Source organism: Tachysurus vachellii, chromosome 20, assembly GCF_030014155.1.
Source record: "Tachysurus vachellii isolate PV-2020 chromosome 20, HZAU_Pvac_v1, whole genome shotgun sequence".
Lineage (NCBI taxonomy): Eukaryota > Metazoa > Chordata > Actinopteri > Siluriformes > Bagridae > Tachysurus > Tachysurus vachellii.
In genome coordinates this window covers 18,078,762-18,098,477 of record NC_083479.1, presented here as the reverse complement: position 1 = coordinate 18,098,477, position 19,716 = coordinate 18,078,762, and the positions used below count along the sequence as shown (strand labels likewise).

Sequence of the window (19,716 nt, the reverse complement as noted above, 5' to 3'; positions counted from 1 at the left end):
ATGACACTGCAGTGTTCCTTATTTAATGTCAGAAGTTGAAATCTGAGCTAACAGAAAAAAAACAACAGCAAACAAACCACCAAGCAGAGTGTCATCTTCCCCTAAACGCAGAGACAACCTCGGATTCAACGTTGCACTATTGCAAATATCATGATGTGTGTTTTAGATGCTGTTTTAATAATATATGTCCTCTGTGACCTCCTTTCTGTCAGGTGGGTTTCAAACACCACAAGGACTATGCAGCCTATGTCTGGGCCAAAACAGACCATTCCACTCAGGTAATAAAAAAGGGCACATTAAGACTGAAAAGCACTCAGACAATCTGCTTAGTGTGTGAGCTTACGCTAAAGCCCTTACTATGGCCAAACCAGTGCCAGTATCTGCTGCGTGTAGACAAGTTTTCCTTTTGGTTCCAGGTGACTTTTCCCGAAGAGGATTTGCCTAGAGATGCAGGAGAATACGTGCTGGGTTATTACAGTCACAACATGAACAGCATTGTGGGAATTACAGAGCCGTTCCAGGTAAACACATGTACAAGTCACATTTACTGTCATTTAGTTCCGTGCTAGGGGGGCACGGTGGCTTAGTGGTTAGCACGTTCGCCTCACACCTCCAGGGTTGGGTGTTCGATTCCCGCCTCCGCCTTGTGTGTGTGGAGTTTGCATGTTCTCCCTGTGCCTCGGGGGTTTCCTCCGGGTACTCCGGTTTCCTCCCCCGGTTCAGCACAGAAAATATCATACAGTAAGCTGTTTACTTGGGCTTGAGAGATTAGTTATGTTGGCTTTGTAGAAGCCAACATTCTGTTTTCCTATTTAAGCTTAGACAAAAATGTATAAAATTTAATGCAGCCTAGAGCTTTCGAGCCACATGCACCAAATTCAGATATGTTGTAGATCCTGGTCTGAAGTTTGTCGCTATTACTTTTATAAGTGATCCGAGTACCGATACTTCAGGTACTGGGTCTCAAACTTTGGAGGTTTATAACTCGGCAAGCTTTCGAACTATCTACACCAAACTCGGCCAGCTCCTTTAGGGTGATACTCTGAACAAACTTTTACATTGGTGTACCGACTGGCCTTTCGGTTGTCCCGCAGCCCCACCCCCAAAATATGCAAAATCAAAAAACTTTTTACCACATGGACATGTGACATATCAAAACACTCAGAACAATGAGGGGAACTTCCTCACGTGTATTCTGATGACGTCACGTGACGTCACGTGATGTCACTTGAAAATAAAAAAATTTGCACAACATGGGCATGTGATATATCAAAACACTCAACACAATGAGGGGAACTGCCTCGTGGGTATTCTGATGACGTCACGTGACATCAGGTGATGTCACATGAAAATCAAAAATTAGCACAACATGAACATGTGACATATCAAAACACTCAGCCCAATGAGGGGAACTTCCTCAGGAGTATTCGGATGACGTCACCTGCTCGTCTCCACTTGCCTCCAAATGTTTTGGCACCCTATCTTTATGTCCACTTGCCTCCAAAAGTAACACTGACCCTTATGTCCACTCGCCTCCAAAAAGCACCGGCCTTTGTGAATACTTGCCTCGTCAAAGCCAACATCAAAGTTTGTCGCGACGAACTTTACCAATCTAGTTTCATTTGTGTCTGTATTGTGGGGTTTTTTTTTTACATAAGGATGAACAGTTCCACAAAAAAAGTATTTGAATATATAAATATAAACTCAGATATACAGACAGACAGTTTTGTTTATAGGCTATAATTGGGCTGGTGCTGAACATGATTATTTATATTTAAGTGTCTATAACGTCTAAAACAAAAGCAGACCATAACCCAAGTTAGTCACTACACCGCCGTGCTTCCAGTTAGCTATTTTATTAGACTCCACAGTGAAAAGCAATCACACCAGTGATAATCAGGATTTGTTTTTTATTAGTGAAGATGTTTAGAAAATGTATTATACTGAAAAGTAAAATTTTGTTGCTCTGATACCTCGAGAGAAAAACGTCATCATAAGATAAACGCTGACTTCATGTCATTATTGTTCATTATTATCGAACGTTCCGTTGCATTTTAATTCCATTTTATTGTGTTGTATTTGTGACACACAGTCACTGCAGTCACAGTAAATGCAGTCACTGTCCAATCACAGCAGTAAGTTGTAAACAGGGGCGTGGCTAAAATCTGAGAAGAGGTTAAAAGCTCTTAGGTTAAAATCATTTTACAAGAGGTGTTTTTGTCTTTATAGAGGAACACCCTTTATAGTTTCTTATTCTCTCTCTCTCTCTCTCTCTCTCTCTCTCTCTTCTATAATATGATGAAAAGTAATTACAGATTATAAACAGTCACATACACTTTCCACCCCTGAATGTGAGACTATATTGACTCTCTTTTTTATATTCGCTCCATAGTGATACTGTTTGTTATCCCCCTCCTTTCATTTTGTCTTCCCTCTCTCCAACCTTCTTTCTCCGTTCTGCTCCACTCACTCTCCTTCAGGTTCAGTTACCTGTCTGTTCCCCTCCTGCCCCGCCGTGTCCGTCCCACTCGGATAGTTCGGACGCAAGCTCCGAGGACGACAGCACTCTGGTCCTGCTGGCTTCCAACTCACGCAGCCCGAGTCCCAGGACACGCTCCAATAAACGGCAGCAGCGGCACCATCGCAGTCGCAGCCCGGCCGTACCTGCTCTGCAGTCCCTCAGTTTGAAACCCAGAGACTCTCCTGTTTCACCCCGGCAGGCCGCGAACACCAAGAAAGAGCGTCTGTTTTCCCCCGAGTCACCTTCTATTAGTCCTCTGAGCCCTGCCAATGGCATCAGCGTCCCAGAAGCACTGGTTGCCGCAATCCTAGGGGAACACAGAGCACCTCAGGGCCAGACCCCTGCCAAAAGCGGGGACTCTAACCGATGACCACACATCTGCTGTCCAAGACTTGTAGAACGCTAATACATAACAGCTACAATGTGTGAGAGTCGTGTTTTTTTTTAGACGTAGCTCTGACCTGTTGCTGTGTCACACTGCAGTCTGTTACTGCACATTTGTCTCTTCAAATCAGTGCCGGTTCGAGCCTTGCTACTGGGCCTTCTTCTCTTCTCATCATAATCTGCTGTGCTCGTGAGCTTTTTGACTATGAATAGGTAGCTAGCTTGATATCTTTGCTAATGTCTGGAGACCACTGCCAGACATTTATGATGAAAGCCAACATATCACAAAGTTTATTAGCTAGTTAGCTGTTGAGAATCAAACTCATCTGCTCTAACTATCATATACCATCGATTGTATATGTTTCTTTAGCTAGTTAACTATTTTGCTAATTACTGAGCTAGTGTTAGCATCCTCACTTCAGACAATCTCAATGTTAAACTAAGCAGCTAGCAGTGACCAGCATTACTAATGTCACGTTGTAGCCGAGGGACAGTGTGTCGGGTCCATGTTTATCTTGGCAAATTGTTTTACAACATTCGCAAAGTGGCAGTTGGTGTATAAAGGCTGTTTATCTTTAAATATGTGCTAACTTGAAGAATCAACATACATTCGGTTCTGTGTGTCAAACATTACCACGTTCTCCCTACAGCATGTGAGCTAAAGAGTTCATCTCTGCATGAGAAAACAGACAGTTTGGAGTAAATTGCTTGCATTAGTTTGTACAGAGATCATTAGCATTATATTATATATATATATATATATACAATGGCTGAGTAGCATTATTGCCTCTGGGGTTGGAGGTTTGATTTGTTCCCTGCCCTGTGTGCACAGAGTGTGCACGTTCTCCCTGAGCTTCATGAGTTTCCTCAGGGTACTCAAGTTTCCTCTCTCAGTTCAAAGTCATCATAGCTTGATTAGCATCTTTGAATTGTCTGTAGTATGTGAATTAGTGTGTGATGGATGTCGTCCAGGATGTCCCCCATGTTTTGCCTTCCTAGATTTCAGGCTCCCCTTGACACAGTAGTATACATGCTACTGAAAATGGATGGTTATATTATATCTAATACATTCAGTAAAAGTCTTGGACATATGTCAATTTATGCTGTAAAGCAAAGATGCCTTCAAAAATGATGCAACGGTCATTATTTGGCACAAGCACCCTTTTCCTTTAAAAATTCATCAGTGACCTCAAGAACTTCATCCAAATATCTGTGAATGTTGTCAGGTTAAGATCCTGCCACAGTTCTTCTGAAAGCTTCTGTTTTAATAAAGGCTAAAAGCCTCTGTATTCTTGACAGATAGAGCCTCTGTATAACCTGAAAAATTGTCTGTAATGCAAATCTTTCTTTACTGAAATACATTAATAACATAATAATCATTGAACGTACTAGTGGGATTTGGGTTACTGTATTAACGCTGTTTCCTCTGGTAGTGAACTTTTCTGTCAACCTCATCAGTTTAGCATTGATTATGTAATCAGAATTTATGAGATGAGGTGCTTTTGCCAAACTATGAACTGCACAAGACTTGCCAAGATATACACAGGCCATAGCTCCACTCCATTTCAATCTATATAAATTTCTGGTCAGCATTTGAGGCATGAGCTCACGCCGTCTCTATATATCTCTGTCTTTTTCACTCATATAAGTGCATAAAGCATGAAGCATAAAAGGAATAGAAATCGACTGAACTCAAACGCTCACAGCCGATGCTTTATTTTAGATCATAATCAACAAAGATATCATGACTGTGCATGGTGTAGCTTTATAGCAAAGTGTTTCGGTTATAGATAGACCGGTGTTATCGGTGTCTCATAGAATCATTTGATGTTTTTATAGAGCTGTGGTCTAATTTTTCTGGGCATATCATCTGTGAATTTCTGACACCGTTGTAGATTTCGCTGTTTGTTTTCTTGATAGCAGTGCTGTGGATTGGACAGGCTAAGGCTAGCTCTGCATGGACAAGAGGGAAAAAATCCGATACTAATACGAATGGCTTGTCCGAGTCTTCAGGGGCTAGAGCAAGAGTCAGAGAGAGAGAGAGAGAGAGAGAGAGAGAGCTCTATTTTACATTACTATGCACATAAATCTACTTGTGTAGTGTGTGCAGAGGACGGACCGGCAACACTGCAAATACTAACCTGAGGCTTGTAAATGTAATGTGTTTGTGTGTGTGTGTGCGTGTGTGTGTGTGTGAGAGAGAGAGAGCTTTATTCATCCTTGTTCAGAAATCTACTCATGACTTGTGATCATATGCAGCATATATATCACGTTGTTTGTTTTCGAGCCACCTAATGCTGGGGAGTCTGAATGAACATTCATTTTGTTTGTGTAGAAAAAACCCAACGACAAAAGCCATACTTGATAGTATCTCCAGCCTTATTGTTAAATACAGCTACCAAAACACTGGTCATCCTGGTGGACCTGGCTGGAAAATGCTACTGATGTGACATAATTTTAATAAAATAACCCCTTAAGGTATTTAGACCTTAAGACACTTAAATAGTAATAATGAAAACAATTCACCAGCTGCTGATTTGGTCTATCAGTTTGATCACGTCAGCTTGTGTTTTGGTAGCTAGTCAGACCAAGCTGGATGTTTCAGCAGGGAGTGTAATCTGGATAAACAGGATCCAGCTTTTACTGATGTCTAATAGTAGTAAAGGTGAGTGCATAGATTTACAGATTTATAGACACGCCAACATTATCACATGTAGCAAAATAAGTATTTTCTTTAAAAAGTCAGTAAACACATTGCTTGAAAAAAAAAACAAGAACAACAGGATGCGATGATAAATTATATCTATTTTTGATTCTTATTATTTTCCAGTTGTTAGCCTTGAAACATGGGGGTGCAAACTTTTGCACTTTATGCTAGCATCTCTCTACAGCCAGACCCGAACACAAACAAGCAAATGAATATAATTGTGAAATGGCTGTAGAATACTGGTGCACACCTGTCTTATTATTTGCAGTGACTAAGCGATATTCTGGTTTTCATGACGTGTAGCTGTCCCCTTTCTGACCATTTCGCTTCCTGCAAGTCACATAAAAGTCATGTGACAGACGGCAAACGTTTCTGCATTTATTGTGCAAAATAAAAAAAAAAAATGAATATCTGAAAAGACTGCTTTTTTATTTATAAACATGTCAAATGTAACGTTCAGGTTCCCTCATTGTTCCTGTGAACTATTAGCTCTATAACGGGGTATTTTTATTGTTAAACATAAAGATGAAGCAACGATAAAATTCCACTGCATCACTATAAGGAGGTTGTCGAACCCAGGAATCAAAGTGAAACCAGACTAACATGTTGATGAACTTCCTTACAAGATAAATCTCAGACAGTGTTGAAGGTCACATGCTAATTATTGCAAGTGAGGCCTCACTTGCAACCTCTAAGTATTAGTGTATCATGTGTCTATCTGTATTTTGTATATTGTTAGGTAACGTTGTCATTGGAGATAATCAAGGAATGTTAATTATCTATACCTAAAACACAAAGTGAAAGCAGCCAGTGGCAAAGAAGCAAACCACGACTGATAAAGTGTTCTGTGACATTTTTTTTATGTTTCTCGATATGCACGATATTCATGTCTCAAAGATCTGTAGATCACGTGTAGAAGACTGCAAACATGACAATGCCATGCAAGCCAATTTGATCCCAAAATGAACCCAAATTTCAGGGTTGCTGTTCCAATATTTTTGCAGCAGACTGTATCTCGCTTATCCACCCTATAGGGACTAATCTTTCTGCACAAATCAGGAAGCACCTCTAGTCATTGAATGAAACACTTCTCTAAAGAATACAGCGGAATAGGTAAAATGAGGTTTTCTGAAATCCGCTCCAGAATTCAATCAAGATGAACTCAACATCAGATTTTCAGTAGCCACTAAAACACACAAAATGTTAGTATTTTCTGATCAGAATTTTTTTGGTTCTTTTTTGCACTTGACTTTAACTTCACGTTCAATTACAATACAATACCACTGAATAGAATGTTTAAAACCCTCTGAATGATCCTTTATAGAATCTTTGCTACATGTGCTACTCTATATGGATCATTATTGTAGATAAATCTAGACGTAAGATAATCAAGCTAGCAACGGTGAGATTAGCAGGCTAGGTTAATTTGCATCATTTTTTCATGTGTCTTGGTATTTGTGAAAAAAACTAAAGGAAAAGTATGTGGCAGGTCTTACGCTTTAGTGTGTTCTCGTCGACACTAATCCCCAGTAGTTGGTTGCCGTTTGTAAAGCAGCCAGATATAACAATAAAGACAGTGTTTAATCTTGGCATAGCATTTCTTCCACAGCGTGCTGCTTTTCTGCAAATCCAGTGTAATACATAATGCTACGATACATAAACCGAGCATTAAAGTCTATATTTCTAATGAGGCTGTGGCATTTCACCAAATTATGTTAATATTTCTGATTGAAATATTACAAATGTTCTTTTGTTAACTTAAATCTGGTACTGCTGATGCTATAAGCATGTGATGTATTGAGAAAGAGTTTGTATTGGAGAGCCATCAGACTTACCCCTTTATTTTTCCTTTATTTCACATGTATATAATAGACCCATATCTGGTATCCATTGTCTATTGTCATTTTCAGAAATCTCAAATGTTTTCTGTACATTTCTTCCATGAATTCAACATGAATATAAGTCTATACAGATTATATGATTATGGGGAAGTTAAATGTGGGAGAGTTCCATCAGGAACAAACCTATTATGCTGATTAATGGTCCACTCTGGCAACCCCCGACTGAAGCAGATGGAAGGAAAACAAATCTGTACGTGTAATATGTTGGTGGTGAATTTGGATACGCTTTTAACTGAATAGTGAATTATTAACCCCAATGGATATATGTATTATTCCAGATTTATTCCCCATTTAGTGCTATAATGTGCTCCACTCTTCTGTGAAGGCTTTCCACTAGATTTTAGAGCGCGGCTGTGGAGATTTGTGTTCATTCGGCTATAAAAGCGTTTTATCCAATTCAGTGGTTCGGCTGCTTAGATCCAGTGAAGAGAAATTGTAATACTATAACAGTTTGGAGAAGACCGACGTAAGTCTGTGATGGTCAGGTGTCCAATCTTTTAGCCTTATAGCGAATAACTATTAAAACATGTCCCCTATTCAAAAACATGTCATTAACAATGGATTTCAGTTAATCTTGACTGTTAGTGTTTCTACATTTATATATTTAGACGATCAACACTTTGAGCAAGTTGGAAATGTATCTAAAGTTGTGTGTTTGTTTTATTAATGGTGGAACAACTTATTTTACTCATCATTCTAGCGAAGCAATCACGAAGCCTGGAGACTTACTAAAACAAAAAAGCAGGTTTTATTTGCATGATCGAGTACATTTGGGTGATGGGAAACATTGTGTTAATTGTTCCTTTTCACCTAAATGTAGGATGAAATGATTATTTTGAAAAGATTGAACAATTCTGCCTTTAGATACGTAATGTTCAGGTTTGTTTAATAGACTTGCATTGAATAGAATGATACAAGTATAACTCCTAATATCTTCCTCGTGCTTTGTATTTACACTATCGTGTGTGTGTATGTGTGTGTGTGTGTGTGTGTTTTGTATTCTTGTTTCTCCCAGAGGTGTTGCTCTGAGGCTCTATTGCTTGCAAGTTTGCATAGGTGGAGTTGAAACAATCCCATGAGGGTATCTGACTTAACATGAGTTTACTCGTCTACTCTGTATATATGAGTCCCGTGTGAAGATGATTGGATGCCAGTAAAGATCATGTGACAGGCTGCCTGTAAAGCTGCTTAAGGACACAGCCAGCTCTGAGCTGAGCTGAATGCTGAGAGCCTCATACATGCCCGCATGACTGCACCTTTTCAATGACCTTTGTAAAGCTTTTTCTCACAAAATGTTACAATCAATACAACAAACGCACTTTTTGATGAAATAATTAAACTTAAGAAAGCGTTTTGTTTGTCAAATCATAACACATGAAGTCCACGTGATGAATTTTGAAACTAAAAAAGAGAGAAAAGGATTTGGTTATATGTTATAAGGGAGAAACTATAACTGGCTACTGTTAAATCCTACTGCTGAGAATCTAAAATCCTGCACCGGTGACCTGTGACAAATCTTTTTTTTTTTTTTTAATTTATTATGCAAACAGACAATTACAATATTTACAGAAGAGAAATTAGATGCAAAATACAAATACAGCCAGTACGATTTGGGTATGTGTGTGTGTGTGTAACTGTATGTGCAACTGAGTGTGGGAGTGGAAATATATGAATAAAGGAGCATGTATCACACAAAAACATGTACCACACAAAACACTGGAAAATGGGTTATGAGGAAGGTGACAATAGCAATAGTAATAGAAATATTATTATTATTATTATTATTATTATTATTATTATTATTATTGTTATTAATAATAATAATAATACTGCAGTTGACCTGCAGTAGACCTACAGTTGACCTGTGACAAATCTGAGTTGCAGTAGTAAAGTGGTGACTAGCAGTAGTAAAGTGGTTATTACTAATGTGAGTGATATTTCGCTAATAAGACAGAAGACAATGCAGATAACATTGTCTTAAATGTAAATGTAATGTAAAGAAAGATCTAGGACCATCTATCTGAACAGTGTAGAACTCATTGTTAGGTGATATTTTCAAGGCAGTTGCTTTATTAAAAAGCTGTTTTTTTCCCAAGTAAAGAAAACATAATATTCAGATAGATAAAGATTCAGATAGAACCTTGAAAGTAAGAATTTGGTGAAAGACAAGTACAAAAACATGTTTTCCTTATGCAAGAAATGTTTACTGTCTGAAGTTAGGTTCTGTTTTTCATTGTAGGTTTGCACTCAGTATCATAAAATCTAAGTATGCAGATCACAGACCTTAACATTCTTGCAGGCCGATCTGATGTTGTTTGGCATGTGGATTGTTTCTGTTTCACTACTACACACAGTGAATCCTGGTGTTTGGTTTATTAATGGTGGAAGTTAAAAAAATACCAAGATAGAACCTTGTGTATCTTAAGACAGAATTTGGTGAAACTTTGCAAAATAATTATTTCACCCTAAATGTAGGGTGAAATAATTATTTTGCAAAGTTTCACCAAATTCTGTCTTAATTCTGTCTTATTTTTGCAAAGTTTCACCGAATATTATGCTTTTTGATTCCTTCACTAGAATGATGAGTAAAAGTTACTTTTTTTTTTAACTTCCACCATTAATAAACCAAACACCAGCATTCACTGTGTGTAGTAGTGAAACAGAAACAATCCACATGCCAAACAACATCAGATCGGCCTGCAAGAATGTTATGGTCTGTGATCTGCATACTTAGATTTTATGATACTGAGTGCAAACCTACAATGAAAAACAGAACCTAACTTCAGACAGTAAACATTTCTTGCATAAGGAAAACATGTTTTTGTACTTGTCTTTCACCAAATTCTTACTTTTAAAAGAAATGTGCTAATTACTGACTTCATGAAAAAGTGTTTTCCATGTTACAACATATGAGGCCTGTTGCCAAATTACAAAACATCACTTACAGTAACTGAAGACATTTTTATGAATCAGACTGGAGTTACAGTAACAGCTGTGTTGCAGTTACATGTCTTAATGAAAGTTTATTTTAAACCTCTCACCACAAATGTGATTGATTTGCCAAGACTTTATTTATGCACTGGAGCTAGGAATCGATTCCAAGAACTGTGTGATAAAAATCTAGCTCATCCAAAATCCACAAAGACCTGCCACAAAAGAGAGAAACGAAAGAAGACTTTGCTTATATTGTTATCATTGATTAAGTGAGAAACGAAAGAAGACTTTGCTTACATTGTTATCATTGTTTCAGTGATACTCACTTTATGAATGTGCTGCTGAACAGGCTTTGAACTGTGTTTTTTTCTAGGCTTGCCAGGTATGTGATGCAAGAGAGAGAGAGAGAGAGAGAGAGAGAGAGAGAGAGAGAGAGTATATTCTTATTTTTGTCTTGTCTGGGTTTCTCAGCTTGACAACTATAATAAAATAAATGACTCACTAATAGCTAAAATAAATAATGCCTAACTACACGTGTTAAGGAAAGTCACTTTGCTCTGCACAAACATTAAACAGTATCACCAGCCTCTCTCTCTTTTTCCTGCCTTTTAAAGTTAATACAACAAAAATAAATGTGGTTTGTAATATCAACAAGAAAGCACACAATTTTCATTGCTTTAATAATAAAGTGATAATGTCGTACAGATGCATATTCTTATAATATTACAATTTGTGATAAGTTGATATACAAATAGTACAGTGCAAAAGACAGTCTCAAGCTGTGTGTGTGTGTGTGTGTGTGTGTGTGTGTGTGTGTGTGTGTGTGTGTGTGTGTGTGTGTGTGTGTGTGATGCTAATTTCTATTTTAGTTGACCTGCTAATCTACTGCCATTTCAGACTGGCAAACAAAGTAAGCATCACATGCTAACTGTACAGTAAATAGTGCAAACTTACGTTTAGGATATAAATTATGTTTTCAATCATGACATTTTAAGGAAAAACGGTAACAGTTGCTTTGATAACAAATATATTAATCCAGAAATTGTACCAGCTCCGAATGTCTTCCGTGCCATGAAGTTTTTGGACCTCCACTGAGATGAGGGTGACTCTGTGAGGATCCTGAGGCATCTAGAGATGTACCAGCTCCAGCTGGACTCCAGTTGGACTCTGCTATACTAAAGATTAGATGTGAACTCCATGTGGTCTTTGATGACAACAATCTCCTCATCAATACAACATTTATCAGACTGTATATTTATAATCACACCCTCCAGTGTCACCCATATGAGGATGAGGTTCCCCTTTGAGTCTGGTTCATCTCAAGGTTTCTTCCTTTATCATTAAAGGGAGTTTTTCCTCCTCACCACAGCCACCTGAATCACCTCAGACTTGTTCATTAGGGATAAGTACAAACACATTTAAATAGATCTAATATTGATCTTGAATTTTGTGTTATATTAATCTTTATATTATTATTTATATTAACCTTTTGTTCTATGTCTATTCTGTAAAGCTGCTTTGAGACGATGTCAGTTGTAAAAAGCGCTATACAAATAAATTTTAATTGAATTGAATTAATGATCTAATAAGTACATTTAACGTTGTTGTGCTTAGTTAATGTAAACAACCAATAAAAGTTAGTGTTCCCTCTTTTTCATATAAGGCCAGACATTATTTTGGTAGTAAATCTAACAGAACAAACCAATTCACTTGAGTACCCTGAGAAAATACCACATTAAAATTTTGCTTAAGCATTTATTTAGGTTAAGAAAGAAGAAAACTGTTGTGAAATAAGCATCAGACATGAAAACTATCATTTAACTATTTGCATCTCTGGGTGGACGCCGTTAAATCCTAAACTTAAACGTGATTGGCTGGTTGCGAAATGATTGACGTCTGTTTAAACCAATCAGAGTCGAGTGTTTGTACCACACACGTAGAATATAAGCGACCGTCGTTAACCGCTGCATTCGTTTTGTGTTGAATCTACATAGCCGGCGTGTTTGACTTTAACAGCGTTCTCGATTTTTAGGGATAAACAAACAAACTTGACAGCTCTCAGTTTCGCTTATAGGCTGCATTTACACGTGTATTCACCGAAAACATGAACGGGCACGAAAATTCTTTCATTGATGAAGATTGCTTTCTGTTCACTTCTGAGTCGGTCGGTGAAGGACACCCTGGTATGTATATCTGACTAGTGTATTTTTTATTGTAAATACAGTCAAATATGTAGGAAATAAATACAGTTTACAGACGAGAAGGTGACGAACCATGACTGAGGGGACGAGGCGCAATGCGCTCGCGCAATACGCTCGCGCTGTTAGCATGTTAGCACACAATAGGTCCCGGTACTTCAGGTTTATTTTTCTTCTTTATACGATTTATTTGTGTTATAAACATACACGTGTATAACTGACTAACTGCGCACAGGCTTTTAGCGTTAGATTCTACAACCCGTACATATAAAATACCGAAAGTTTTCCATATTAAACGTGTTAATATTCGGTTTATTCGCCGGTGTCCGTAATCTTAACGCCGCCGTGGGGATCAGGGCCGAGTCAAAGAAAGTGAGAGTTTCAGGCCAAATATATAATAAAAACGTGTGTGTGTGTGTGAACGTGGTCATAAGGGTTAATTCCTGCTCAAATGTATTTTATTGGTCATGTTTGAGAAGCTAAAGCAATTACTGTGAAGTGATGGAGAAATAAAGCATACGGCTGGAGGACATGTGGCCAGAAAGATGCTCGATTTTTATTGTTTATTCCCCCAATTATTTATTTAAATAAATATTGTTTACATATAACTTGTTGATACAGCTTTATATATATATATCTATACATTTATATTCTCTACACATCCTTACAGCCTCCTTTTTTTTTGAAGACTGTTTGTAAATGAACATGTTTGCTTCTCTGACTGTGTTAAAGAAAATACAAATGATTAAAGATTTAATATCAGAATAAGTAAGTAATTCATTTTAGTAGGACTACTAAATCCGCGTCATTGTATGCATTTATTTCCCCACGTGTTTGCGCTGTTGCGTCAGCCTGCATCCGAGTTGCCAGATTGGTCGTCTTTAAGTTTAGTTTGTCACTCCTACCGTTTGGCAACCAAAGGAAAGTTATGACCTTTTAAGTGGAATATAATGTTCATGTAAAGCACTAAATGGGGAAATGTGTTCGTGATTGTGAGGTTGTGATCACTTTGTGATCGTCTCCACATGGCAGGGGTGCACTGAATTCTGTTTAAAGTAGCCATGTGTGATGAAATCATAGTGTATATAAATCATATGTAGTGTTAAATATTGGGTTGGGCTGAGTGTACATAAACACTGAGGTATAGATAAAACCCCAGGGCGTCTCTACTTCATAATGGATTTCGGGAAACGAATTTGCTTTCATTTTCTGCTGAGCTATGTGGAAATAATCTAAATATTATCTCCATTCTTCTTTCAATCTCTTTCATATAGGGGTTTGGCTCTACGTGTACACAAGTCCAAACTGGCAACCCCTGCCTTGGAGGGAAAAAATCCTTAGTGTTTAATGAACATTTTTAGGCTGAATTCGTAGCACATATGATTTTAAATATTGCAATCAGTTTTTTTTTTGTTTGTTTGTTTTTTTTAAACTTTGTGCCAGTAGAAGAAAATGCTCCTGCTTGTAGTTGTACAAGAGCCCTATATCGGCTGCAGCCTCTCTTTGCGTACCCTATGTAGTGCATAAGCGCGTGAAGCAGAGCAGTACCGGACGATGCACAGGTGCCTGGAGTCCTGGCCATGTTACAGCTGATTAAGACGGCTTACATCTGCTCTAAATATAGGTTCCCCACAAAGGCTGCAGAGTTGTTACCCAACTCAAACACAGCCTACCTGTTAAATAAGCCATCATTCAGGAATTCATGTCCAGGATCGATAGCAAGCAGATCGCAGTGCTGCAAAAGTAGAATTGCTGCAGGGATCGTCATGAATTATCCCCTTGATGTTGTGCTAAATGGGAATTTTTTTAGCTACTTCTGTGACATGAGGGACTTGTTACTCTTAGCTTATTTTGCGGCAGCGTGCTGCTGTGATCTTCGGGGAGGAATGTGTTCAGTCAAAATTCTTGTCTGAAGCTGTGCTCGTTCGTGTCATGAGTCAGAAATTCTCTTTTTGTTAATCATATTTCTATCATATTAATGTTTTACCCCTTTGGTGTAAATTCATTACATTTGTTTGTTTATTAGATAAGATTTGTGACCAGATCAGTGATGCCGTGTTGGACGCTCATCTCAAGCAGGACCCCAACGCTAAGGTTGCATGTGGTGAGTGTTATAACCATAGGTATCATAACTGAAACAGAGGATCATTTACAATCTCTGTTAGATTCTCATTTTTATAATCTTTTAGGTTTGTTTCCCTGTATTGTTTTCCCCCCTTTCTTACCATTTTGCTGTAATCTCTACAGAAACTGTAGCTAAAACTGGAATGATCTTGCTTGCGGGCGAGATCACCTCTCATGCCAACGTCGACTACCAGAAGGTTGTTAGAGAAACCATCAAGCAGATCGGCTATGACGACTCCTCCAAAGGTGAGAACGTATCATGAAACCAGTTCTGCAACTAGCACATGCCATGCTATGCTTATGCTTATAAGTGCCATGATTTTTAATTAGTTTTGCGCCTCTGGTGTAATCTTAGCGTAGGTTTGTAGGTTTTGTCATGTTTCATGTGGTTCATTTTATATTTGATATGTGAATCAGATTATTACTTAGCATGATGCTTACACACTATTTTATGCTGACTGACTTCATTAAATGTAATCGGGAGTGTTTAGGGGTGTGTGTGGGGCAGGTGTTAGTTGTTTTGGGATTCTTGCTGTTCTTGTTCTATGACTCAACGTTATGCTTCTTTTGATCAGGGTTCGACTATAAAACCTGCAATGTCCTTGTGGCTTTGGAGCAGCAATCCCCAGACATTGCCCAGGGTGTCCACCTGGACCGCAACGAGGAAGACATTGGTGCAGGAGACCAGGTGAGCGTGATAAAATGAACACACACCAACCTTTGCTGATGTAGTTATATGCCCCTGCTCTAAACAATGGTACACCACCTGTAATCACAGTATTCTTTAAACATGGAGCACAGGATGGTGTAAAGACGGTGCATCAGCACAACATAAGAAGAACATTAGAGTCGTTGTGGTGTTAAACGTGCTTTATGCTTTCCAGGGTCTGATGTTTGGCTATGCCACCGATGAGACTGAAGAGTGTATGCCCCTGACCATCATCCTGGCACACAAGCTGAACGCTAAATTGTCTGAGCTGCGGCGCAACGGCTCTCTGCCGTGGCTGAGGCCGGACTCCAAAACGCAGGTGAGGTTTTTGACTGCAACGTTTTAAATGTAGTTTATGTACATATTGCCTGCCTGGTAGATTTCAGCTAGAGGTATGCATCAAAAATTCAGTCAATTTTTGGAAACTGTTCAGCAAGAAAAAAGATGGCGCAAAGTTTTTCTCTCTCTGTCTGTCTCTCAAGCATGAATTATTTAAAAATTTAAGTAAAATTATTTTCCTGGATGCAAAGAATACTTGTATACTTAAGCCAGATATTAATGGTTTTAAAGAAATGTTTCAGAATATCTTTTTCTTTACAAGCGAGTTTACTAATGTGTAGTTGTGAGTTGTCACACACTCACCTCAGCTTTGTCGTAGCAATTCATTTCGAATCAGCCCTGGTTGTTGAACTCGAGCTCTTTGTCTTGTATAGGTGACAGTACAGTATCGTCAGGATCGTGGCACCATGGTCCCCTTGCGCGTGCACACAGTGGTAGTGTCTGTGCAGCACAATGAGGACGTGGGCCTGGATGAGATGCGTGATGCCCTGAAGGAGAAGGTTGTGAAGACAGTGGTGCCCAGTCGTTACCTGGATGATGACACCATCTACCACCTGCAGCCCAGCGGCCGCTTTGTCATCGGAGGACCACAGGTGAGTACAGATCTCAAAGCCTTGTTTTACCTGTGAGAGGGTTGGATGTGGCATTTATTCCTTTACTTGGATTTCTATTTTAATCGTGGTGCAGGGTGACGCTGGTCTGACTGGACGCAAGATCATCGTAGACACGTACGGAGGCTGGGGTGCTCACGGTGGCGGTGCGTTTTCTGGAAAAGACTACACTAAAGTGGACCGCTCTGCTGCCTATGCTGCTCGCTGGGTTGCCAAATCTCTGGTGAAGGCAGGACTTTGCAAACGCGTCCTTGTGCAGGTGAGGATTTTAACAAAGACCTTTCACAGAAGTACAGTATATAGCTCCATTTTAATTGGATTTCCGTTAATATTGCTGTTTATTTACCTGTAGCTGTCGTATGCCATTGGTGTGGCCCATCCGCTTTCTGTTTCCATTTTCCACTACGGTACCTCTGAGAAGAGTGAGAAGGAGCTACTTGAAATTGTGCAGAAGAACTTTGACCTCCGCCCTGGCGTCATCGTCAGGTAATGTAGGCTTGTGAGATTGTGTCCTGATGAGCGCCGGTTGACTTTTGGATCACCCGTGGCTTTAAAACGACATCGGCTGCAGCAGGAAAAAGGGCCGTAGCCAGCAATCCTTTATTTCTACATGCTCCAGTGTACAGAAAGTGTTTGTGTGTTCCATTCAATTGCTTAGTCTAAGAGAACGCTGTTGTAAAGATGTGTCGCTTGAAAGGCATAACCGTCGAGCTATTATTTACACACGTGGACAAATTTGTTGGTACCCTTCTATTAAAGAAAGTAAAACTGACAAGTAATAATAAATTGGTAATTTCAGTGACTATTGTGGGTTTTTCTTTCTTTAATGGAAGTGTACCATCAATTTTGTCTACGTGTGTATTTCAGTTTTTCAAAACAAGAATGTCACAGTGCATTTTGGGTAGAGCGAGCAGTGCTGAGTGGTAGAATCTGAACAAGAGGTGGCGTGTAAGGTGTTCTCCACAACAGTGGAATTATCAGCACTCAAACCACTCGCATGCTCTAATTGCTTACAAACCACTCGCATGCTCTAAACAAATTGCATAGTGTTGGTTTTTTATTTTTTTTTTTTTTTTTTTTTTCTTCCCCCCCCCCCCCCCCCCCTCAAGTTTGCAGTGTTTTATTCTTCTTCCATGTTTTCACCACATTCTCCTGTGTACTTCCAGAGATCTGGACCTGAAGAAGCCGATCTACCAGCGCACCGCCGTGTACGGCCACTTCGGCCGTGACTCTTTCACTTGGGAGGTGCCTAAAAAGCTCCACTATTAAACCTGTAACAGCTTCTCCTTTCAGTTAGCAGGTGTACACTACAGAAAAACCTTGCTGCTTTGAGGAGAATGGTGTAACCTCATTCTTGACCCTAATCCCCATCCTTCTGAATCAAGAAGTCTTGAAAAGAAAGAAATGCGTCCTTCTTTTAGCTTGCACCTTTACAACAATTTCGATCGTCGCCATTTTTATCTTTTTCTTTTATTTTTTCCCTGTCCTCTAAACTCCTTCCTCCCTCATGCTCCTGTCCTGCATCCTACTGAAGTTAATGATGGCACAAGTTGATTATTTGTATGCAGATTGCTATGCATTGCCACACAAAGCACTGAAGCCAATCAAACCTCTTATTTATTTATTTTTTTCCTTTTTGACCTTTTCTACCGGTACCACTTATGCCAGCATGACCTTTTTTCAATGCATTTTAATCACTTGAACGATTCAAAACCTTGGGATCAGAGGAATGTTTAATAATCTGAATGCTGCCGGTGTGTGGAATCAAGTATGGTAGAGCAAAAGTATAACTATAGGCCTGTTTTGATTGGAGAAGGTATATATTTTTATTAGATGAAACAGTTTTTCCAGATGTCTGTTGCTGACATCTCAGTCCTTGCAGGCCATATGTATTCTGGTGTGTTACAGAGAAACCAGAAGCTGCTACCAACTGTGGAACTGCAGGGCTGTGATTCTTAGCTCCACCCCTTTTCTACAATTTATTTCTCAGTAAATTATTTATATAGATTAAATTTTCTCAGTATCTTTTTTTTTTTTTCTTTTTTTCTTTTCCATCTGTCCGTGGTGAAGACTCTGCATTCCCCCCCCCCACGCGCATGCTCGATAGCCGGCGTAGTTACAGAGAAGCCGAGCTTCCTTGCTGCAGCGGGTGGGTTGCCTTCACTGATCGAATGCCACTGGTTTCAAGCCCTGCTTTCAGGGAGCCTCTAGAGCCCTGGCAAGTTGGATTCCTTTTGTACGTAAAATATTAAGTTATCCTGAGCAGCAGTGTAGCTGTGTGCCCATTGAGTTGCACAGGGTCATCAGAATTAAGTCGTGTTATTTAGTGATGTCCTCAGAATTAGCACAGTGATGTCATCCACAGCGCATCGAATCAGAATCCATTTCTTTGGCCAAGTGTGACGCACACAAGGAATTTTTTTCCAGCTGTTTGCGAAAAGTAGACATAAATACACTATACATTTAGCTTGGACTAGACAAGACAATGTAAGACAATATAGACAGTATGTGTATTAAATAGAAATACAGAATATATGACAGATCAGTAATGTACATAAAGTGTAAGAGTGCATGTTAGTGCAAATAACTATTGTGCAGTATTATGCTTTTGTACAATATACAGCAACAATAGTGTGTGTAACATGTACTGATGTGGTGATTGACAGTTCTGATAATGTAGTACAGGGAATATAATTATGGAGAGTTGTTAATCAGGGTGATTGTCTGGGGATAGAAACTGTTTCTGTGTCTGGCATTTTTGGTAAACAAAGTTCTGTAGAAGGGAGGAGCTGAAAGAGGTTGTGTCCAGGGTTCAAAGGGACCTAAAAGCTTTGAGGCTCTGATGCTGGGTGTCTCTTGAGGCTGTGACCATTATTGCCTGTTTTTAATTTTACCCAATTAACGGCATATTTAAGAGAGACCGACCATACGCGCACGTATTTTTACATATTGGATCTGCTCTGCAACCGAGACAGAAGCAAGAGTTTGGCCAGTGTTGTACAGAGAAACTGGCCTTGTTTACATTGCTCTGCTCGATAGCGAGTCTTTTACATGTTAGTTTTTTCATTTATTATTTTAAACGCCAGCCATTGATGCACAGACTGGCTACTGGAAGAGCAAAAGTGCCTTTCCCCCCCTCTTCTTCCCTTCCTGCCCCACTCCCTCTTGCCTTTTTCCCCATTTCTTTCCACCATACTTTCTCCCTTTGATGTTTTTACCTTTTGCAATTCCAAAATCCTCCTTGCACCTGACATTGTATCCTGATTCCAAATAAAACTTCTGCCCTTA

General features: G+C 39.2%; 2 protein-coding genes across 3 annotated transcripts in view; both read left to right on the top strand.

Moving 5' to 3' along the window:
• Nucleotides 1-5,970, top strand: part of LOC132863464 (inositol polyphosphate 5-phosphatase K) — a 25,301-nt gene extending 19,331 nt beyond the window's left edge. For both annotated transcript variants that reach the window (XM_060896279.1, XM_060896281.1), the window contains exons 11-13: nucleotides 213-278; nucleotides 417-521; nucleotides 2,481-5,970. In XM_060896279.1, the coding sequence (XP_060752262.1) occupies nucleotides 213-278; nucleotides 417-521; nucleotides 2,481-2,891 (582 nt within the window). In that variant the 3' untranslated portion in view covers nucleotides 2,892-5,970. The remainder of the gene's footprint in view (nucleotides 1-212; nucleotides 279-416; nucleotides 522-2,480) is intronic.
• Nucleotides 5,971-12,412: 6,442 nt separating this feature from the next.
• On the top strand, nucleotides 12,413-19,716 carry mat2aa (methionine adenosyltransferase 2Aa). The gene is made up of 9 exons (XM_060895762.1): nucleotides 12,413-12,630; nucleotides 14,672-14,749; nucleotides 14,893-15,015; nucleotides 15,345-15,457; nucleotides 15,654-15,797; nucleotides 16,192-16,410; nucleotides 16,505-16,687; nucleotides 16,781-16,914; nucleotides 17,595-19,716. Exons 1-9 carry the CDS (start codon nucleotides 12,552-12,554, stop codon nucleotides 17,695-17,697), a joined length of 1,176 nt encoding a protein of 391 aa, XP_060751745.1. The 5' UTR covers nucleotides 12,413-12,551; the 3' UTR covers nucleotides 17,698-19,716.